This window comes from Bison bison, unplaced genomic scaffold (assembly GCF_000754665.1).
Source record: "Bison bison bison isolate TAMUID 2011002044 unplaced genomic scaffold, Bison_UMD1.0 scf7180017864289, whole genome shotgun sequence".
NCBI classification, from domain to species: Eukaryota; Metazoa; Chordata; class Mammalia; order Artiodactyla; family Bovidae; genus Bison; species Bison bison.
In genome coordinates, this window is record NW_011494861.1 from 19,940,001 (window position 1) to 19,961,410 (window position 21,410).

The 21,410-nt window shown below is 36.9% G+C and overlaps 1 protein-coding gene across 5 annotated transcripts in view; it reads left to right on the top strand.

Moving 5' to 3' along the window:
- RASAL2 (RAS protein activator like 2) overlaps positions 1-21,410 on the top strand; it is a 254,269-nt gene that overhangs the window by 98,537 nt on the left and 134,322 nt on the right. The window contains exon 1 of one of the 5 annotated variants that reach the window (XM_010850126.1): positions 7,416-7,908. The exons of the other annotated variants lie outside the window; for them this stretch is intronic. Coding sequence (XP_010848428.1) covers positions 7,896-7,908 — 13 coding nt within the window. The 5' untranslated portion in view covers positions 7,416-7,895. Of the gene's footprint in view, positions 1-7,415; positions 7,909-21,410 lie in introns of those variants that run through there. 5 annotated transcript variants of the gene reach the window in all.

The following is a 21,410-nucleotide window of genomic DNA, read 5'->3' on the forward strand; positions in this document are numbered from 1 at the left end:
TCATAGTGATGCTTTCTAAGGCCCACTTGACTTCACATTCCAGGATGTCTGGCTCTAGGTCAGTGACCACACCATCGTGATTATCTGGGTCATGAAGATCTTTTTTGTACAGTTCTTCTGTGTATTCTTGCCATCTCTTCTTAATATCTTCTGCTTCTATTAGGTCCATACCATTTCTGTCCTTTATCGAGCCCATCTTTGCATGAAATGGTCCTTTGGTATCTCTGATTTTCTTGAAGAGATCTCTAGTCTTTCCCATTCTGTTGTTTTCCTCTATTTCTTTGCATTGATCGCTGAAAAAGGCTTTCTTATCTCTTCTTGCTGTTCTTTGGAACTCTGCATTCAGATGTTTATATCTTTCCTTTTCTCTTTTGCTTTTTGCTTCTCTTTTTTTCACAGCTATTTGTAAGGCCTCCCCAGACAGCCATTTTGCTTTTTTGCATTTCTTTTCCATGGGAATGGTCTTGATCCTGTCTCCTGTACAATGTCATGAACCTCAGTCCATAGTTCATCAGGCACTCTATCTATCAGATCTAGGCCCTTAAATCTATTCGAATCTATTTGACATATAATATTGTGTTAATTTAAGGTGTACAACATGTTACTTTGATAACATTTATGTATTGTAACATGAAAGCCATTGTAACACTATTTATCACGTTATGTAATTGTGATACAATTTTGTTGCTTATATTTATTATATGTGCTTTAGATCACTGTGGCCTGTTTAAACACTATCCTTTGCAAGTTTGTACCCTTAAACATCAGTTTTATCCCCTCAAACCCATCCCCTGGTAACCACCATTATTATCTGATTGTTTGAGTTTGACGTTTTATATTTCACATATAAAGTTTATGTCATACAGTATTGGTCTCTCCGTGTCTGACTTACCTCACTTATCAAACTGTGTTCAGGATCCTTGCATGTTGTCAGAAATGTCAGGCTATCCTTCTTTCTTACTGCTGAATAATATTTCATTCATATATAAACCATATCATATTTATCCATTCATCTGTTGATGGGCATTTAGGTTGTTTCTATATCTTGAATATTGTGAATAAAGCTGCAATAAGTGTGGGAGTGTATATATTTCTTAAAAACACTGTTTTCATTTCCTTTGGTTATGTACTCAATAGTGGAGTTACTGGACTGTATGGTAGACCTGCTTTTAACTTTTTGAGAAACTGCCATATTGTTTTCCATACAATTGAACCAATTTATATTCCCATCAATACTGTATGAGGGTTCCTTTTTTTTTTTTCTTTGTATGGCATCCTTTCCAGAACTTGTTGTCCCTTGTCTTTTAGATAATGACCATTTTGACAGGTGTGAGGTGATAATATTTCATTGTAGTTTTGATCTGCATTTCCCTGCTGCTGCTGCTGCTGCTGCTAAGGCGCTTCAGTCATGTCCAACTCTGTGCGACCCCATAGACGGCAGCCCACCAGGCTCCTCCGTCCCTGGGATTCTCCAGGCAAGAACACTGGAGTGGGTTGCCATTTCGTTCTCCACTGCATTTCCCTGCTGATATGATATTGTGCATCTTTTCACATGTCCGTTGTCCATTTTGATGTCCTCTTTGCTTCACAATTTTCCTCTTGGAGTTCTACTAGACTTTAGCTTGCTTCAGATAGTTGTAAGAGAATAATGGAAGTAATAAAGCCCACGTAACCTGCATGATGCAGTAGCGTTTGGATTTTATAGTACATGTATGCGTTCCTGTGTCAGTGATGTGCAAAAGATGACCATACCATATTTTTTGCTTTTCATAAGTAGGTTTATCGAAACAGTAGCCCACACGTACAAATATTCTTTAGCATTAAGGCAAAAGCAAATGCCTAATGACATACTTTTACTGAAACCAAATGTTATCTGCATTAAATGGGGAAAGTGGGCTAAATTCTTCAGTTGTGACAGTAGATGAGCTTAACAGGAAATCAACAAGCTGAGCAGATAGTTAAATTTTCAAAGGCACTGAAGAAAATGAGTTTTTGATGGCTTTATTAAAGTTCAGCTTAAGCTCTTAAATGAGGAGAGCCAGTGTCACAGGCATGTCCCTGGCTCCGTGAACACACTGAGATCTCCATTAATATCCAGCCCTGCCCCAGAATGCTTTTAGTTGCTTTTTGATGTTTATTAATGAATTTTTTTCATAGAAATAGAAGTGTTGCTTTTGTTTCCATAGTATATTGTTTACTCATACACTGAAAGTAGAAAAAGATTTGCTTGGAGTTTTCCACATAGATGTTTTTTTTTTTCCTTTGAAATATGGCACTATTCCTATAAGAGCCTGACTGTTGAGAAGGGTGACTGATGTGTGAGTTTTGCCTGCTCTTTGTAATGCTTTCTCCTGGCCAGTGGCCATTTCAGGTAAGCAGATGCAGTCTACTAAATCATCTTTGCTGGAGAAGCAAGGCAGTGCTCTAATGCCTCGCCAGGAGTTGTAGGAACATTGAGCAGCCATCAGAACGGTCACTTGTTTGGCATGTGCCTTCTCTAAACACTTGTGAGTGTTTGCTAACCATCCGACTAATAGGTCCTCGGTCCCTATAATGCCTTTTTTTTTTTTTTAATCAAAAGAGAAGTTTGCCTTGTGGTCCCATCATATACAAATAAAATGAAATAAAAATTAGAATTTCGGTGGTATTTTTGAGTAAGTGGGTGACTGTGATTTTTGTCATTCCAGTTATAAACAATGATTTCCTTTTCTAATACGAACTCCAAAAAGAATGCAGTGGGAAAGCCACAGCATCAGAATGTTAGTCTGGTTTTTGAGGAGACATTAAAAGAAACTGTGTTTGTGGTTAGAGGAAGCTGTGTTTCTGATCATCTATCTGTTCAGAAGAGGGAGTGTGCATATGGAGTGATGTACACCTTAGCATGCATGTAGAGTGATGTACACCTCAGTTTGACTGCTGTTGGTATGTGTATCTGCTTGGAAGAGGAGACAGCATATATTAATGGGATTTTTTGTTTGCTCATTTTAAAATTTGTTAATAAGAAAATGGATATGCAGGTAACTTCATTATATTCAACTAGCTTGATTTTTGTGCCCTTTAATTTTCAGAAAATCGTGCACCTATGGTTTTAGAGTTTCTTAATGGCTGTCGTGGGGCTTCCCAGGTGGCTCAGTGGTAAAGAAGTTGGTATAGGCAGCTTCTTTACCACGTGGGTTTGATCGCTGAGTCAGGAAGATTCCCCTGGAGGAGGAAATGGCAACCCACGGCAGTATTCTTGCCTGGAATGTCCTGTTGACAGAGGAGCCTGGAGGGCTACAGTCCATGGGGTTGCAAAGAGTCAGACACAACTTAGCAACTAAACAGCAACAACCAATGGCTGTCACACTGACGTCTATACCTGTACCAAAGTCAGAATTCCCTAATTACTTTTGTAAAGGGTAGGGGAAAAATACACTATCCGTATTCTTCAGAGTTTATAAAACATACTATCTGATTGATTCATTACTAGGAAAAAAATATCCTAGCCTTCTGAAAACAAAACCAATATTTGTTGACTCTGAGCTTGGAAAGTCACATAGATACAGCCTTCAGTAGTCTACTTATACCTGTTTTCAAGCCATTTGTTTATTTAGCAAATATTTACTAAGCATTTATTGTGGCCAGACACTATATTAGTTCCAAGAAGGGCAAGAAGAAAGTGCTATGTTAAGTTATAATAGAACCATAGTTTGACAAGATGATGACCAAATTTTGAATTTGATTTAGCTCTTATTTCTGTTTGAATTAAAATACAGACTTTCAGAATCAGAAAAGACATTTAAAATTACCTGCTCCAACCCCCTTCATCCAGTGTTTGAATCTTTTGTATTATTCATTTGATCATTGCTGATATTTGACTGTTTTTGACTTTTAAAAAATGGCATTTTCATGTAGTTCAACCTAATGGAACTATTATTAAGTACAGAGTTTGCTCATGACAGTGTAAGATGGGTTAGTGAAGACAACCCTATCAAACTGTCTATATGGGGGAGAAATGTAAGACCAGATATTGACAAAATTGTGGCTATTTGCAGAAATAAAATGGCTCAAGTGCCTTCATCTAACCAGGATGAAGATTCTGGGTGCTGAATTAAGGGTTCATCTTGTGTGATCCATTATATCATTTCAAACCTTCTTCACACTCTACAAGGCTCTTAAAACCCACGAGGGATATTCTGCATGGACATGGATTTCAGTTACTTTGCAACTTGAGTTTGTGGCTGGAGGATGAGCCATTTACTCAGGGTTCCCCAGCTTCCTAGAGAACACCTTCCTAGTGTTGTAGTTGAAGATGTTCTTGGTCTCTCCAGTCCCTACCTTGGAAGCTGCGTTTCCCTGGCTATGGCAGCTCAACGCATGGCTGTGCGTTCATGTACATTTAAAGTTACTTTGAAAATCAACATCTAGGAATCAGGATTTCACCTAGTATAAGTAAGACCTAACTGGGTAAATGATGAAATGACTGTTTTCCCTTACAATTGGCTTCAGTGAGTTACTTGAACTCACACATTCCTGTTTCACTTACATACAAGTGCTAGCCTCTGGCATCAGAAAAATGGATATGCTGTGGTGTGTGTCCTCAAGTTACTCTAAGCACACCTCAGTCTAAGTACTTTAAAAAGGTTTGGTAAATGAAATATATTCTTCCATTCATCCAAGCATCACTTATTACGTACGTATTAAGCCAGGCACTGTGTTAGGCTCTAGTGATAAAGCTGGAAACAAGAACAAGCCCTTTCTTCATCTACATCATATTCTGAATGTGAAATGAGACATTAAACATCAGTACTAGTATAATGTTAGATAATGATGAAAGCTATAAAGAAAAAGAAACTACTAGAGAGTAAAAAAAAAATAGTACAAAGGAGAATGTAATCATCTCTGCATAGGAAATGAGGTAAACCACCCTAAGAATATAATTTTAAATCTGGGTTTTGAAGAGTAGATAAGAGTATGACAAGCAGACCAGGCAAGGAAGAAACTTCTAGATAGAGAAGCAGCAACAAACAGTAAGGCTCGAAGACGTAAAACAGGAGATTAAAAATAGGAATGCATATTTGTAAAAAAGATGCAGTATAGGAATAATAAAATATGGTGTATGATATCCTTTGAAGAGTGTTGAAATAACATCATATTTGGATATGCGAAAAATTGTTTCCTTGAGAGTACTCAGATTTATTCAAGTATCAGAACTCCAGGTAGTAGTAAAAGTGCTCTTTACAGAACTCAATAAATTATTGTTCTGATTCACCTTCAAATATCTGAAAATGTCATTATTGATCTGAATTTGGAACTGTTCCAGGCATCTTTAAGGTTAAATAAGAGTAATAGATGCTAACATTTTAAAATACATTCAAGAAGAAAAAACTCACTTTTGAGAAAATTGAATACATGAACTTTCTGTGTCATTTTGGGAAAGATTGCTATTCTTTTTTTTTTTATCAGATTAATGACCTTAAAATTTTTTTTTAATTAATAAATTTAGTTTCAGCTGCACTGGGTCATTTTTGCTGTGCTCAGGCTCTCTCTAGTTGCCACAAGGGGGCCACTCTCTAGCTGTAAGTACATAGGCCTCCCATTGCACTGGCTTCTCTTGTTGCTGAGTGCAGGCTCAGTCCTTGCGGTGTGCGGTCCCAGTTGCCTTACGGCACATGGAATGTTCCCCGAACAGGGATCGAACTCGTGTCCCCCCTCTGTTCTTTTTTATCATCAGAACCTGAGTGTTGTTCAGTAGCATAGTTTGAGAACTGCTGTGCTACAGTTATTCTTCAGATGGGCTGCCAACCTGTGTGGGAAGCGTTAAGGAATCTAACTGTCTCTTGTAGCAGGCAGCCCCTTCGGAAAGTCCCTTGCAGTGGCTCTGACTTCCTTTCATTGAGCTGAAATCTCTCTCTCTGATAATTTAGTCTCACCGTTTAGACTCTGAATCTTGAAGATAATGACGGAAGTCGTGACCTATTTTTTAGAAATCTTCTGAGGAATAACAAGTAAAAATAATCTCAGTGTACTTTGCACTGTTTTAAGGTATATAAATGAGGCTGGGCTTCCCTGGTGGCTCAGTGGTAAAGAATCTGCCTGTCAATGCAGGAGACATGGGTTTGATTCCTGGGTCAGAAAGATCCCCTGGAGAAGGAAGTTGCAACCCATTCCAGTATTGTTGCCTGGGAGAATCCCATGGGCAGAGGAGCCATGAAGGCTACAGTCCATGGGATTGTAAAAGAGTTGGACATGATTTAGCAACTAAAACAATAACAAAACATATGAGGCTAATAATGATAAAGGTTAAAGCTTACCTGGGTGTGAAGAGGGTAGGAGGTGTTGGTGTTCTGTTTCATAGAGGGCAAGGTGGGAGTCTATGGTCTCTTAAGTCTTCATAATCAAACTCTTAGTTTGTTCTTTCTGTATAATGTTTTGTTTATGTCTTTTCTCCCCCTATAATTCTTATTTGAGTAGCCATAGGATTTACAGGAATAGTTCTTCTGAAATAGAAATACAAAACCCAAAGTAAAAGAGGAAAATGCAGTGTTAGAGTAGTATGATCCTTGAAGTAAAATGAAACCTGATAACCAAAATCAAATTATGATGGAATTAAAGGAGACTTTATGCATCATTGAAACTTGGAGAGAAAAAAGGGGAGAGGAAATAGGGTGCCAAAGATACATACATTCATATTTATCACACATATATGTACATACATACAAATATATCTGTGTGAAAATATATTGATCGTATATGAGAGATATATTACATTTAATACATACATATACAAACACATAAACAGAGATAAATGTATTTCCATCAGCTTTTGTGAAAGGGAAGATAACAGATTGAAACTGTGCTCTCTCCTTTCTGTCCTCTTCCACTGTCTGAAGTGGCAGGTGGAATCCGCTCAGTAATTCAAAGAGTGAATTTTTTAATTGATCAATCCTGACATGCTAACCTCAGCAACCGAGCAGCTGCATAATGTGTTAGGTCATCATACCAATAATGAAGATTACATCATTGACCTGCCTACTTTTTTTGGAATGTAGAGAAAACAAACCCTAGAAATATGTCAGATTTTCAAACAAACCAAAATAATGACTGAGCATACTGATGCTATCTATAGTTTCATCACAACTTATTGACTAATCAGTTAGGAACCATTCTGTTTGTAAAATTAATTTTAATTATAGTTTATTTTTAAAATGAAGTTCTAGCTTAAGACCTGAATGAAAAGTTTCAGAGAAATTGTTTTTCTTTTTCTAAATTTAAAATATTACTATTGTGATAAAGTGATTCACCAAGTGACTTTAAGATAGCAATATATGTGTTAACAGACTTCTATATATACATCAGCTGTAAGGTATTTCCCTGGGCTTTGTACTTTGAAAAGTTAATATTTTAATTCAGCAATAACACTCAAAATAAGAATCTCTGAAATTTGTTTTATATTTCTATTCCTAAAACAGGACAGATTTTGAAATAGATTGCTTTTTTTTAAAAAAATGAATCGCTTCTTAAAACTCACAGATGTACACATCCACCCATGGGACAGAAGAAGTGAATTAAATACCTCGCTTGGTAAATCACGTTGCTTCTTCTGAACTAGATTGCCTGCACCCAGTGCTGTGAAAGAGACAGGCTGTGAGCAGGAAGGATAGCTATTGTTCAGTGCTCTCTAGCAAAAGAAGTGGGGGGAGGGGGGTTGGGGGGGTGAGTTTGACTGGCGTTGGCTCTGGCTTTTCTGCATTCCAATCTGTCTGAGGCATTGAGCGGGAGCAAAAAAACAGAGAGAGAGAGCGAGAGAGAGCAGGAGCGTGAACAAGCGCAGCTAGTGCGGTATAGAAAGTGTTTTGAGTTTCTGACTGGCATGCCGGAAAGATCATGTTAGCAACACCCAGAAACTTCACGGAATGCAGACCCCAGGTAAGAGTTCCTAGAATCCATCTGAGACAGAAGTTAAAAGTTTGTATATATTTAAAGGGTATCTGTGCTTTTTCAAAATTCACAAATGAAATGACTATTTACTTTTGTACTTACCGGCTTTAAAAAAAAAAAATGGGTTGGTTTTCATTAACTGTGAGTTCACAGGAGTACTGTGTGGAGACTCAACATCCAGTACAAAATCCAGATCTAAAATAGCCTTCTGAGAAACTCAGATAAATTAAAGGTGTGATGATCATAGCAAAGTACTAACACTGCAACATTTACTTGTTCTTTTAATCATTTGAAGTGGATGTTTATTGTAGTTTTTCCCTAGATTCTTTATGAAATACTAAGATACCTAGGAATGGATATAGCCCATTTCTCTCTGAGAGAGACAAAATATATCAACCATTAATAATAATGTAACAGCCTTGCCTGAATCTCAGTAGCATGTAGTAAATCTGTTTCATTTGGCAAGTTCAACAGGTTGGATCCATAGACAGCAGTAAGAGTTCAAATGAGAACTTTGCTTGTTTCCCCCCCCCCACCCCAAGGTAGACTTTTAATATCCTTTGCCAATAGATGACGTCAGAAACTTTAACTAATTAGCTCATTGAAAGTTAAATCTGGAAGAGACTTGAGAAATCATCTGGTGCAGTCCACACTCTTCCTTTTCAATGAGAACATTGAGGTGTAAGGGATTTGGTGCTTGCTCAAGATCACAGCATTAGAACAGAATTGAAATGAAAATACAGGTCTCCTTATTTGCAGTTTACTGGTTTTTTTCTCATGGTTCCAGATACATTTAGGCTTTATACTTTGTCCATACTGTGTCTGCTGGCTCAGGTACCATGAGTTATTGCCTAAAGACCAAATACATCATAAATCTAGATTGAAATATTATGGGGAGGAGATGTTGGCAGATGGATGTCATCAATATTGATATCATATTCATTCAAAACCAAAAACACATAGCAAAGTATTGGTATTTATCAGAATAAAAAGCAGCTTTCAGTTAAGGCAAATGCAGTTTGTATGTTGCTTTTATGTAAACAATTACATAGCTGTAGCATATTCTAAATGCCTATATACGAAATTAAGATTCAAGTTGATTTTAATCTCTTTTAAAGACTTTGGGACTTAGTCATTTTCTGTGTAATTGAAGTTAGTAAAACTTTTTTTGGGTAGCATTATCCCATATTCAGTGCCTTCTCTATGTTTATATTTTTTAATGTAATTTTTTAAATGATTTTTTAAATTTTAACATTTCAAAATTATCCAACTGTTTGAACCAATCGCTTCCTTATCCAAGACCCAGCTCAGTTTCTCTCCATTTGTAAGGGTCCTCTGTTACTTCACCTCATGAATTATGTGCTTGAGGGTAACTTAAGTGGAGGATCTTGAGAGTCACAACAGTCAGTGAACATCTGTCTTCATACATTTTCATTTAGTCTCTGAAAAGGTTGCTGCCCTTTCCATTTTTCTGGAGACCATTGTGGAGTTGAGAGAGACCACACTATTCTAGTGAGCTAAATAGTAAAGATAGCCACTGTCAAAAGGATCTGTCATGGCTCTTTACAATCCCTGGGAACAAGTTAGCTTGATTTGGCTCCAAGCACAGTGAAGGGATGTAGTGTTTTTGTGTTAAAGCTTGACCTGCTATTCCAGTTTTTGACTAAGTCTGTGTAAATGGGGTTGTGATTTACGAGTCTGTGAGTGATGAGCAGTACGTTGTAAGGAGCAGTTTCATTACTGCTTTCGGCTATCGGAAATCAAATTACAAAGTGACATTCTCCACCCAGTAGGAAACAAGAGACTGTTTGTCGTACTGCCGAATCCATTATTAAAACACACTGTTTATAGGAGGACTGATGGCTGTGAGAATGAGGACATAATGCTCTGTCCAATTTAACAGTGTTCACGTTGTGTTACATAGGGCTTAGATTTTTCTCTCATCTTCTATCCTGCTGGAGTATGTGAAAGGACTGCCATGATACATGCATGTATATTATGTTATGTGTGTATATGATAGATGAGTGGATGGATGGATGGATAGCTAGACAGACAAACAAAAATGGACGTTGGGCCTTGGTATATTTCCCCATGTTAGAGACAATCAGGTCATTAATCTATTGCTGGTATTTTACTGACCTAAGTTGAAAAAAAACTATTAATCAATCTAATAATTATAAAGTTTGCTACTGTGTATTGGAAAGAGAAAAATATTAGAAGGAAACACATGACTCCTTTTTCTCTCCTGAATACAAATGTCAGATTATGCAGGATTATGTTTCGAAAGGCACTTGTGCTAATAAGGTGCCCATTTTATAACTAAAGGCACATTGTAAATGGGAAGGGAGTGGGTAGGATGAAATGAATGGCATGAGGAAAGAAATTCTCCTATGTATGTGAAACAATTTTCTTTTGACCATTGTTTTTTGTTTTTTTTTTTTTTTGAAGGTGGGCCCATTTTCACTACTCATGATTTTTTTCTTGATACTAGTTTTTCTAAATTTTTTTCATGAAATATATATCCATATAGTTTATATATTAAATTTGCAAAGAAGGTAAAGAGCTCTGTAATGTAGCCATGACATTTTTCTGATAAAAGTTTGGCTATAGTTGATCAAAACTTTTGTCTCATTTAAAGGATTTATTAATACGTCTTCCCCATTACAGTTTCTTTCTACTTTTGGGGTATAATTCTGGGTTCTGTATCCTCATTAAAGTTGTAAGAATGAAATCTCTATAAACAAAAGTAAAGATGGACAGTCCAAGGGGCAGAAGCTTGAGGCTGGGTGTGTAAAACACTGAATTATCAAATTAATTCTTTACTCATAAAGGTAACCTGATTAGCCACTCAAAACTCTGGAAATCCTTCTGTATAGACACATGGTTGAGTTTCCTCTTCTGCTCCAGTCTTGACCTTCAGCAGCTTCTGAAGAGGGAGTCACACTGGTTTTGTTCTTCCTGTTCTTTCACGCTCTCTAGTGGTTGTTTGTGGTGGTTCTTGTTTTCAGTTCCCTGTATATCAGTTTTCTTGAAGAAGCCGGTGGAGTTGTGGTGAAATAAGGTTCACAAGATTCTTACACTTGGTTGCATAAACTTTCTAAAATACCTAATTCTGTAGTGCGGAGAGAGAATAACTGGTAGTGTCCTGTTGTTTCCCAGTAAACAGTGAGTCGAGAAAATGAGTCATGACTCAGCAATGTCAATCCTCAGACAGCTGTCTTTTGTTTTTATTTTTTTCTTTCTGGGTATGTGTGTGTGCGCGCCTAATCGGAATTCAGTCTATCAAAGCTCCACATGTAATTATGGGTATGATGTCAGTTTGTGTTTGGAAGCCTAAAGCGTTGCCACTGAGAATATATTCTTTGTGCATATTTGAAAAATAGGAGAGACTTACTGAATCGTCATTAAAATTCAGATGAAGGTCTTCATCTTCTCTGGTACCTTGCTCGCTCTTATCTTCTCTGGTACCTCGCTCACCCCTACTCAGACCTTACCATTCTGCTGAATGAAGAGTTCTCTGAACTTATACACTTGAAGAGGGAGCCAGTGAGGAGTTCTTATCAGGAATGAGACTATAAAACCCCACATTTCTGTCATTCTCAGGTTTGAGGTATTATAAATAAGTGAATTGCTGAAATAGCAAGTTGTGAAGTTAGTGTAGGTTAATACAGTTCTCTTCTTTGAAGAAGAAAAATGACCTGGTTCTGCATGCTCTTTTGTTAGACTTTCGAAAGTAAGCAAGCAGGTTTAGGTGCCAGGATCAAGCCAGTGTCATTCAGGATCAGGTGACACCTAGCATAGTCAACCTGTTGGACAAGTTGCTTGCTCTGATGTATTGCATTTAATTCCACAGACTACAGAGCACCTTTGAAAACCTTAGCAGCATGCTGCTGTTGTATAGTTAACTACTCACAGTTACTACTTTAGTTAATATGAAGACTAAAAAAAATGGATATTCTCTTTTTAATACTCTGGTTTGTAACTTTCTAGCTAGATTATATTTCAAATAGATGGTGTGTAGTTGATTTGATTTCTGGTCTCTCCAGTGAGATAGGAGAAGATACAATGTTTGGGTCCCTACTACAAGAATTCCCTTTTCTAGGAACACCTAGACTATAAAGTGAGTGAAAGTCGCTCAGTTGTGTCCGACTCTTTGTGACCCCATGGACTATACAGTTCAGGGAATTCTCTAGGCCAGAATACTGGAGTGGTTAGCCTTCTCCTTCTCCAAGACTATAAAGTGTCAGGTAAATAAATGAAATAATTTATTTCATTTTTTTAAAAGAGTGATGTGTCAAAGGGAGTGCAGAAAGAACCACTTGAAAGAATTGAGTTTGCTCAGTCAAAGGACGGGACAAGACGTGATATGTCTATGAACAGGGAAGGATAATCATCTTTTGTATACCAAGAGCTCATTATGATGAGCTCATTTCTAAGACTTTGTTTAGTATGGTTATATTTCTTAGCATTTTCTCAAAGTGTGAGAGACAAATCACTCAAAGAAAGAATAGTAGATTATTGAATTACTGTCTGCATATGGTAAAAGAATTGTATCACAATAATACAGTGGACATGAGTTGGGGTAAACTCTGGGAATTGGTGATGGACAGGGAGGCCTGGCGTGCTGCGGTTCATGGGGTTGCAAAGAGTCAGACATGACAGCAACTGAACTGAACTGAACTGAATAGTTAGCTTACATATATCTTGATATTTTTCTTGAAGCATTTTTGCCTCCACCTGAAACTCAGTGAAACATCACAGTAGTTTCCTGAAACAATATCACTCTATTTTATGAGTACTATTATTTTACTTGCAAATATCTGCACAGTGACAGTTGCTAAAATTGTGAAATATATTTTTAATAATTTTGGTTTTCTTCATTTCCTTTTCTTATAAATACAGTATAAGCACTTAGTATTTGATAATCAGCTTTTTAAGATAAATTTTCCAAAGAATTAGCTTTTTTTTCCCCCAATTGGAGCCAGTGTTGACCATTTTTATTAACAAAACCAAAAACATGGTGTAAGGAGGAATGCCTAGGAGTAACTGCTGTAGTTACAAAGAATGAAAACAAGTCTCTCTTGGAAGCATTTTTATTAACAAAACCACATGTACTATTCAAAGCAAATTTACTGTAATGTAAAAGGCAGAAGTCTTTTTAGAAAGTTTAGAAGTTGCTTGTTTTATTTGTTTTGTTTGTAAATGGAAGGATATTTAAAACCAGAAGGCAGGCTTTCCTCTGGTCCTTTTTAAAAAGAAAATCCAACAATTTATTTACCAGTTTTTCTCAGAAGCGTGTCTTCTGAGAAACTGTAAAATATGAACAAACTGCAAGATGTATTTGACAATGCAATTTTAATTAGCTAGAAATAGTGAACTTCAAGGATATGACTATTTTATTGCTATAAAGTACTGTGATTTATGACAGCTTCCCAGTAGGTTTCTTCCAGTGTCAGAAATTATAAGACCATTTTCATTTTGCTTAGTTGTTAAATTAAATATTTAAAGATAGACTTTTTCTTTCTCTTTTCCCCTGTCAAACCCATGTTACAGGAGAATAGAAACTAGTTGTTTTTTTTTTTTAAAGGCTCTTCAGGTTTAATCCAGATGTTGCTTATTTTACATTTTTCTATGACAGTCTAAAAAGAGATTATTTTTAAATTTTAATATCCAAACATAATACATAACGAACTTCTCCTACACACCTGTGAAAAAAAGGCAAGGCTTCAATGCTCATTTTAAAAAAGAGCTCATCCAAATGGCTATTCAATATATGAAAAGTTTCATTATTCATCAGGAAAATTCAAATTTAAACCAAAATTATATCAAGATATCTAAAATGAAAAAAAAAAAAAAAAAGTACCAAATGTTGACAAGGGTCTAGAACAAAAGGAGTTGTTCTAGATTCTAAAACAAGAACCTAAAGAATTGTTTTGGGTTCTAGACAAGAACCTAAAATAAAAGGAAGAACACACTGCTGATGAGAGTATAGATTTTTACGACTACTTTGAAGAAAAACTAAGATCATGGCATCTGGTCCCATTACTTCATAGCAAATAGATGGGGAAGCAATGGAAACAGTAACAGACTTTATTTTGAGGGGCTCCAGAATCATTGCAGATGGTGACTGCAGCCATGAAATGAAAAAACCCTTGCTCCTTGGAAGAAAAGCTATGGCCAACCTAGACAGCATATTAAAAAGCAGAGACATTACTTTGCCAACAAAGGTCCATCTAGTTAAAGCTATGGTTCTTCCAGTAGTCATGTATGGATATGAGAGTTAGACTATAAAGAAAGTTGAGCACTAAAGAATAGATGCTTTTGAACTGTGGTGCTGGAGAAGACTCTTGAGAGTCCCTTGGACTGCAAAGAGACCCAACCAGTCCATCCTAAAGGAAATCAGTCCTGAATATTCATTGGAAGGACTGATGCTGAAGCTGAAGCTCTAATACTTTGGCTATCTGATGCGAAGAACTGACTCATTTGAAAAGACCCTGATGCTGGGTAAGATTGAAGGCGGGAGGAGGAGGGGATGACAGAGGATGAGATGGTTAGATGGCATCACCAATTCAATGGACATAAGTTTGAGTAAACTCTGGGAGTTGGTGATGGACAGGGAGGCCTGGCATACTGCAGTCCATGGGGTCACAAAGAGTCGGACACAACTGAGCTAAACCTGAACTGTCTATGTGTGTAGTCAGGAACTTTACATTTGGTGTCATTTAAAGGGTTAGATGGGGAAAGTTTCACACAGACCCGGTTTGTAAGTGAATCTTCAGAAGAAAATTGCAAGATGTGAATAACAGAACTACCAAACTGTCCATAAGCTTTCAAAGTACTATTTGTAAGCACTCAAAGACATATAAAACACTAATTTTCATGTCCTAAATATTTTATAGTAGTAACAATTTATATATATATTACTGTAGATATATATCTAAAGATATAAATGTACTCATACCAAGCACATTAATTTTTACATATAGTTATTAATTAGTTCATGATACAAATTTAATGAGTTTTCTGTACTTTGGCTTTAATATCATTTTGCTTTAAAAGCATTTCTATGCTTTAGAGGATATGTGATTACTTGTTTTATTGGAAGAAAAATAAACATTTTTAAACCGCTTTTTCATCACTGTGGAATGTGGAAGTATCCAACAAAATAAATAGAAGATAATAAATGTTAAGTTCCTTCTTTTTCTTTGCAAAAACACAAACATGATATATTCTTGACCATGCTTCTCTTCTCTTCTCAGGTAAATCGCCCCCCTCCTTCCGATCCTGCCAATTCTGAATCATTAAAATGCATGTGTTTAGCTCTATTTTTGTATTCATTTACAACAGTCTTCTCCACTTGTTGTTCGGTTGCTAAGTTCAATAATCTACTATTCTTTCTTTGAGTGATTTGTCTCTCACACTTTGAGAAAATGCTAAGAAATATAACCATACTAAACAAAGTCTTAGAAATGAGTTCATCATAATGAGCTCTTGGTATACAAAAGATGATTATCCTTCCCTGTTCATAGACATATCACGTCTTGTCCCGTCCTTTGACTGAGCAAACTCAATTCTTTCAAGTGGTTCTTTCTGCACTCCCTTTGACACATCACTCTTTTAAAAAAATGAAATAAATTATTTCATTTATTTACCTGACACTTTATAGTCTTGGAGAAGGAGAAGGCTAACCACTCCAGTATTCTGGCCTAGAGAATTCCCTGAACTGTATAGTCGGAACTCTTTGCAACCCCATGGACCGTAGCATACTGGGCTCCTCTGTCCTCCACTATCTCCCAGAGTTTGTTCAAATTCATGTCCATTCATATTTCATCAGCTTTACTCAAGCTTAAGGTTTTCATGTCAGCACACTACATTAGTTATCTATTGCTGTTATAAACAACCATACACTCAATGACTTAAAGCAACACCTGTTAATATTTATCATTTCACAGATAAATATTATGCAGAACCAGAATATGGGCAGAGTGTAGTTGGTTGTCTGCTCAGAGTATTACAAAGTCAGAAACCAAAATATCAGCAGACTGCCTCCTCATCCAGAGCTCAGAGTCCTCTTGTAGTTGTAGCACTGGGATCCTTTCTTTTTTGCTGGCTATTGGGAAGGAATCATTCTCAGCTCCTAGAGATCACCTTTGGGTCTCATTCCTGTGGCACTCCGAGAACATGGCAACTTACTTCTTCAGAGTCAATGAGAGAATCTTACTCTAGTCTGCTATGATGGAGTCCAGTATAAAATGCAGCCTAATCACAAGAGTGACTGTACCATCATCTTTGCCATATAATACAGCTGAGTTAAGGGAGTGGCTATCCCATTTTATTAACAGATCTTGGGTCCTACGTACACCCAAGGGTAGAGGATTATACAAAAATGTGGGTACCATATATATCCACATCATAAACACCAAGCCCTTGTTCATGATTCTTAATTGTGCTTCTTTTTTTCCCCTCTCAAATTGAATATAGACTATTCCATTGAAGTTAATGATACTCTAATTCTGGCAGGTTAACAATCTTATCTTTCTTTCCATTAATATTAGTTTTATGAGGCCTGTGTTTTTCTGTGACAGCAGCATTTTCGTTCTCAATCTGCCACCCATATTTTAATAAAATAAGAACACAATATAATTGTGCAAATATTGCCAAACAGATTCTGATGCCAAATTAACTGTTGATGAACATGTGACCCTGCCTCATATTTCTCATCAACCGATGAATGACAGTCCTGAATTTTTTTTAATTATTGAATTAAAAAGTTATAGACCTGTGCATTCTCAAGTTATTTTACTGTTGAAGAATGCTATAAACTCTCAGGAAATCCCTAGGCATCTAACGGTGTTATTTAATATTTTTAAAATTTTATGCTATTTTAATATTTCAAAGAAAAATAATACATTGAAGATGTCTTTTCATTTCATTATATTTATACCTGTAGATCCGTAAAGGCTGCAGATTATTCCACTGTAGATTTACCTGTTCCCCTCCTTCAGAACACTTAGTGTTTTTAGTTTTTCCCACTACCAACTTTTTGTTAAACATCTTCATACATACATATCTATGTTCAATTGCTTGTGTTGATATATCTGTAGGACTGGTTCCTAGAAATAGAAACAAAGGTAGTTTACACTTCACACTTGATAGATACTGTTAAAAGCCTTGCAAATTTGCTCAGGATGTCTTTTTTTTCTATTTGAAGTTTTAAATTTTTATGTTTCCTTAATCTCTCTTTTCTGTTGTAATTTCTGGCTTTTGTGTGAGGCTTACAAAGGCCTTTCTCAATAAGATTAGGTCTTTTTCCAGAATTTATTTTTGTATTTTTGAAATGAGACTTTTTTTTTCAGTTGTAGAGTCAGTTGTCTCAACACCTTTTGTTGAATAGCCTACTCTTTCCATACTGATTTGAAAAGTGCTCTGTATCATCAGCTAAATGTCTGTGTGTTTTTTTCTGGATTCTTTTTCTGTTCCACAATTCTATTGTTCTATTCCTATGTCAATATCAAAGTGTTTTAATGATTATAGATTTTAATATGTTTCTCCTACTGAGGTAGCAAACTCTCTCTAATTAGTTAGTTCTTCCTTTTCAAATGTATTTGCCTTTTCACTCATACATTTACTTTTCCAAATGAACTGTAGAAGCAAATCATCCCCCACTGCCAGGCAAAAACAAACAAAAAATGTTTGTTGACATTTCATCTGGGATTATGATGAGTATATACATTATTTGGTGGAGAATCATCTTTCATACCCATTTCTAAGTTTTAGTTGTTTTATTGCTATTGCTAAGTCACTTCAGTCGTGTCCGACTCTGTGCAACCCCATAGATGGCAGCCCACCAGGTTTCCCCGTCCCTGGGATTCTCCAGGCAAGAACACCAGAGTCGGTTGCCATTTCCTTCTCCAATGCGTGAAAGTGAAGTCGCTCAGTCGTGTCCGACTCTCAGCGACCCTATGGACTGCAGCCTTCCAGGCTCCTCCATCCATGGGATTTTCCAGGCAAAAGTACTGGAGTGGGGTGCCATTATATAAAAGGCAAGTTTTATATATTGTTTTGGAACTTTTTTTTTCACTTAAATATTATATGATTAATATCTTTCCGTGTTGTTGCTGTTTCTTTATATTTTTGACTCCTGTATGACTTTTACATTATTGAGTATGCCAAACGAATTTAGATTTTAGATTGGGTTTGGTACTAGGGTTCCATCTTTTCATTGAAGTATATTTGGTTTGTTAACTAAACTTTGCTATCAGTACAGCGCTACTATGAACATTCTTGAACGTATCTTATTCATTTGCAGCAGTTTCTTTTTGCTGTATTCCTAGGAGTGGAATTTTTGGGTCTTAGGGTGACTAATAATGCCAAACTATTTTCCACCAATAATGTGTATGAGAGATTCACATTATCCCTAATACTTGATATTGTCAGAATTTTAAATTTTAGTCTTGTAATGAAGAGCAAATGTTTGGTTTGCAAAACCTGATTGCCAGTGATACTGAATAGTTTTTGTAGGTCTATGGCTATATATGTTAATGCTTTGGTGAAATTATTTTTCTCTCTTGTTCATTTTTCTATTGAGTTGTTAGGATTTTTCTATTAATATGAAGAAATTCTCCACTGATCTCCCATAGCCTATTGGGCACCTACCAACCTGAGGAGTTCATGGTTCAGTGTCCTGTCTTTTTGCCTTTTCATGCTGTTCATGGGGTTCTCAAGGCAAGAATATTGAAGTTGTTGCCATTCCCTTCTCCAGTGGACTACATTTTGTCAGAACTCTCCACTATGACCCGTCCATCTTGGGTGGCCCTACAGGGCATGGCTCATAGTTTCATTGTGTTAGACAAGGCTGTGATCCATGTGATCAGTTTGGTTAGTTTTCTGTGATTGTGGTTTTCATTCTATCTGCCCTCTGATGGATAAGGATAAAAGCAAAATCAATACAATATTGTAAAGTAATTAGCCTCCAATTAAAATAAATAAATTTATATTGAAAAAAAATAAAGGCTTATGGAAGCTTCCTGATGGGAGAGACTGGCTGAAGGGGAAACTGGGTATTGTTCTGATGGGCAGGCCCATTCTCAGTAAATGTTTAATCCAATTTTCTGTTGATAGGCAGGGCTGTGTTCCCTCCTTGTTGTTTGACCTGAGGCCAAACTATGGTGGAGGTAATGAAAATAATGGTGACTTCCTTCAAAAGTTCCCATGCACTGCAGCACTCAGTGCCCCCGACCCTGCAGCAGGCCACTGTAGACCCACGCCTCCGCCAGAGGCTCCTGGACACTCACGGGCAAGTCTGGGTCAGTCTCTTGTGGGGTCACTGCTCCTTTCTTCTGGGTCCTGGTGTGCACAAGGTTCTGTTTGTGCCCTGCAAGTGTCTGGTTTCCTCAGTGCGTCAAGGCTGTATGTTGTCACCCTGCTTATTTAACTTATATGCAGCATACATCATGCAAAATGCCAGGCTGGATGAAGCACAAGCTAGAATCAAGATTGCTGGGAGAAATATCAATAACCTCAGATATGCAGATGACACCATCCTTATGGCAGAAAGTGAAGAAGAACTAAAGAGCCTCTTGATGAAAGTGAAAGAGGAGAGTGAAAAGGTTGGCTTAAAACTCAACATTGAGAAAATAAGATCATGGCATCTGGTCCCATAAATCATGGCAAACAGATGGGGAAACAATGGAAACGGTGAGAGACTTTATTTTCTTGGGTTTCAAAATCACTGCAGATGGTGACTGCAGCTATGAAATGAAAAGAACCTTGCTCCTTGGTAGAAAAGCTATGACCAACCTAGCATATTAAAAAGCAGAGACATTACTTTACCAACAAAGATCTGTCTGGTCAGAGCTATGGTTCTTCCAGTAGTCATGTACAGATGTGAGAGTTGGACTGTAAAGAAAACTGAGCACCGAAGAATTGATGCTTTTGAACTGTGGTGTTGGAGAAGACTCTTGAGAATCCCTTGGACTGCAAGAACATCAAACCAGTCAGTATTAAAGGAAATCAGTCCTGAATATTCATTGGAAGGACTGATGCTGAAGCTGAAACTCCAATACTTTGGCTACCTGATGTGAAGAACTGACTCCTTGGAAAAGACCCTGATGATGGAAAAGATTGAAGGTGGGAGGAGAAGGGGATGACAGAGGATGAGATGGTTGGATGGCGTCACCGACTTGATGGACATGAGTTTGAGTAAACTGTGGGAGTTGGTGATGGACAGGGAAACCTGGCATACTGCAGTCCATGGGGTCGCAAAGAGTCAGACATGACTGAGCAACTGAACTGAACTGAACTGATGAAGAAGTTCTTTTTATGTTCTTGATAGTAACCCTTAACAATTGTGTGTATTGTGAATATATTCTCAAGTTGTAACGTGTCCTTTCACTTTCTTTTTTAAGATCATTGAATGAACAAAAGTTCATAATTTTGTGTAGACAAACTTATCAGTGTTTTAAAGTTAATATTTTGTGTTTACAAAATTATTTCCTACCCCAGGGCCTCAAGATAATTTTTCTTAGGAGTGTAAATTTTTGTTCTTGACTTTTAAGCTCTTACTCAAAGAGGAGTTGATTTTTATGTTATATGTTTATGCTTTTTTCATATTGATAACTTTTACTTGCCATATTTATTGAATAGTCTTTCTTTTCCCTTGTGGATCTAACAGCACTCCTATCTATCATATGTAAAGTTTGATATTTTTTCTGCAAATGTCTTAAAATTTTTATTAATCTTATCCCTAGTCTATAAGGGTTTTTTTAATGGAATCTTTTCTCTCTTTATTTTTCTAATTGGCAATTGCTGATACATAAAGAATTATATATTTTTATTTTCAGCATATATATATATATATCAAATACTGTATATTTATCTTTATCCTGATCATATTAATGAATCCTTGTATTTTTTTTCAATTAATTGTCTTGTCTCTTGTTGCCATCCTCACTAAAGAATACTATATCTTATCTTCTGCATATACTTATCAGTTTCTTTCTTTCTGATATTTATATCCCTTATTGCTTGTCTTAACCACATTGTCTAAAACCTCTTACCAATAACATAAATAGACTCTGGTGAGCCTGCTGCTACTGCTGCTCACTCAGTCCTGTCCGACTCTTTAGCGACCCCATGGACTGCAGCCTACCAGGCTCCTCCGTCCATGGGATTTTCCAGGCACGAGTACTGGAGTGGGGTGCCATTGCGTTCTCTCTGGTGAGCCTACATCCTATTAAAAAAGTGCTGATTATAGATGTCTTTATGTTAATCCCAACCTTAAAAACACGTTTTTAATGTTTTATGTTTGTATATAACAGAACCACTGATTTCTGTATGCTGCTGCTGCTGAGTCACTTCAGTAGTGTCTGACTCTGTGAGACCCCATAGACGGCAGCCCACCAGGTCCCCTGTCCCTGGGATTCTCAACACTGGAGTGGGTTGCCATTTCCTTCTCCGATGCATGAAAGTGAAAAGTGAAAGTGAAGTTG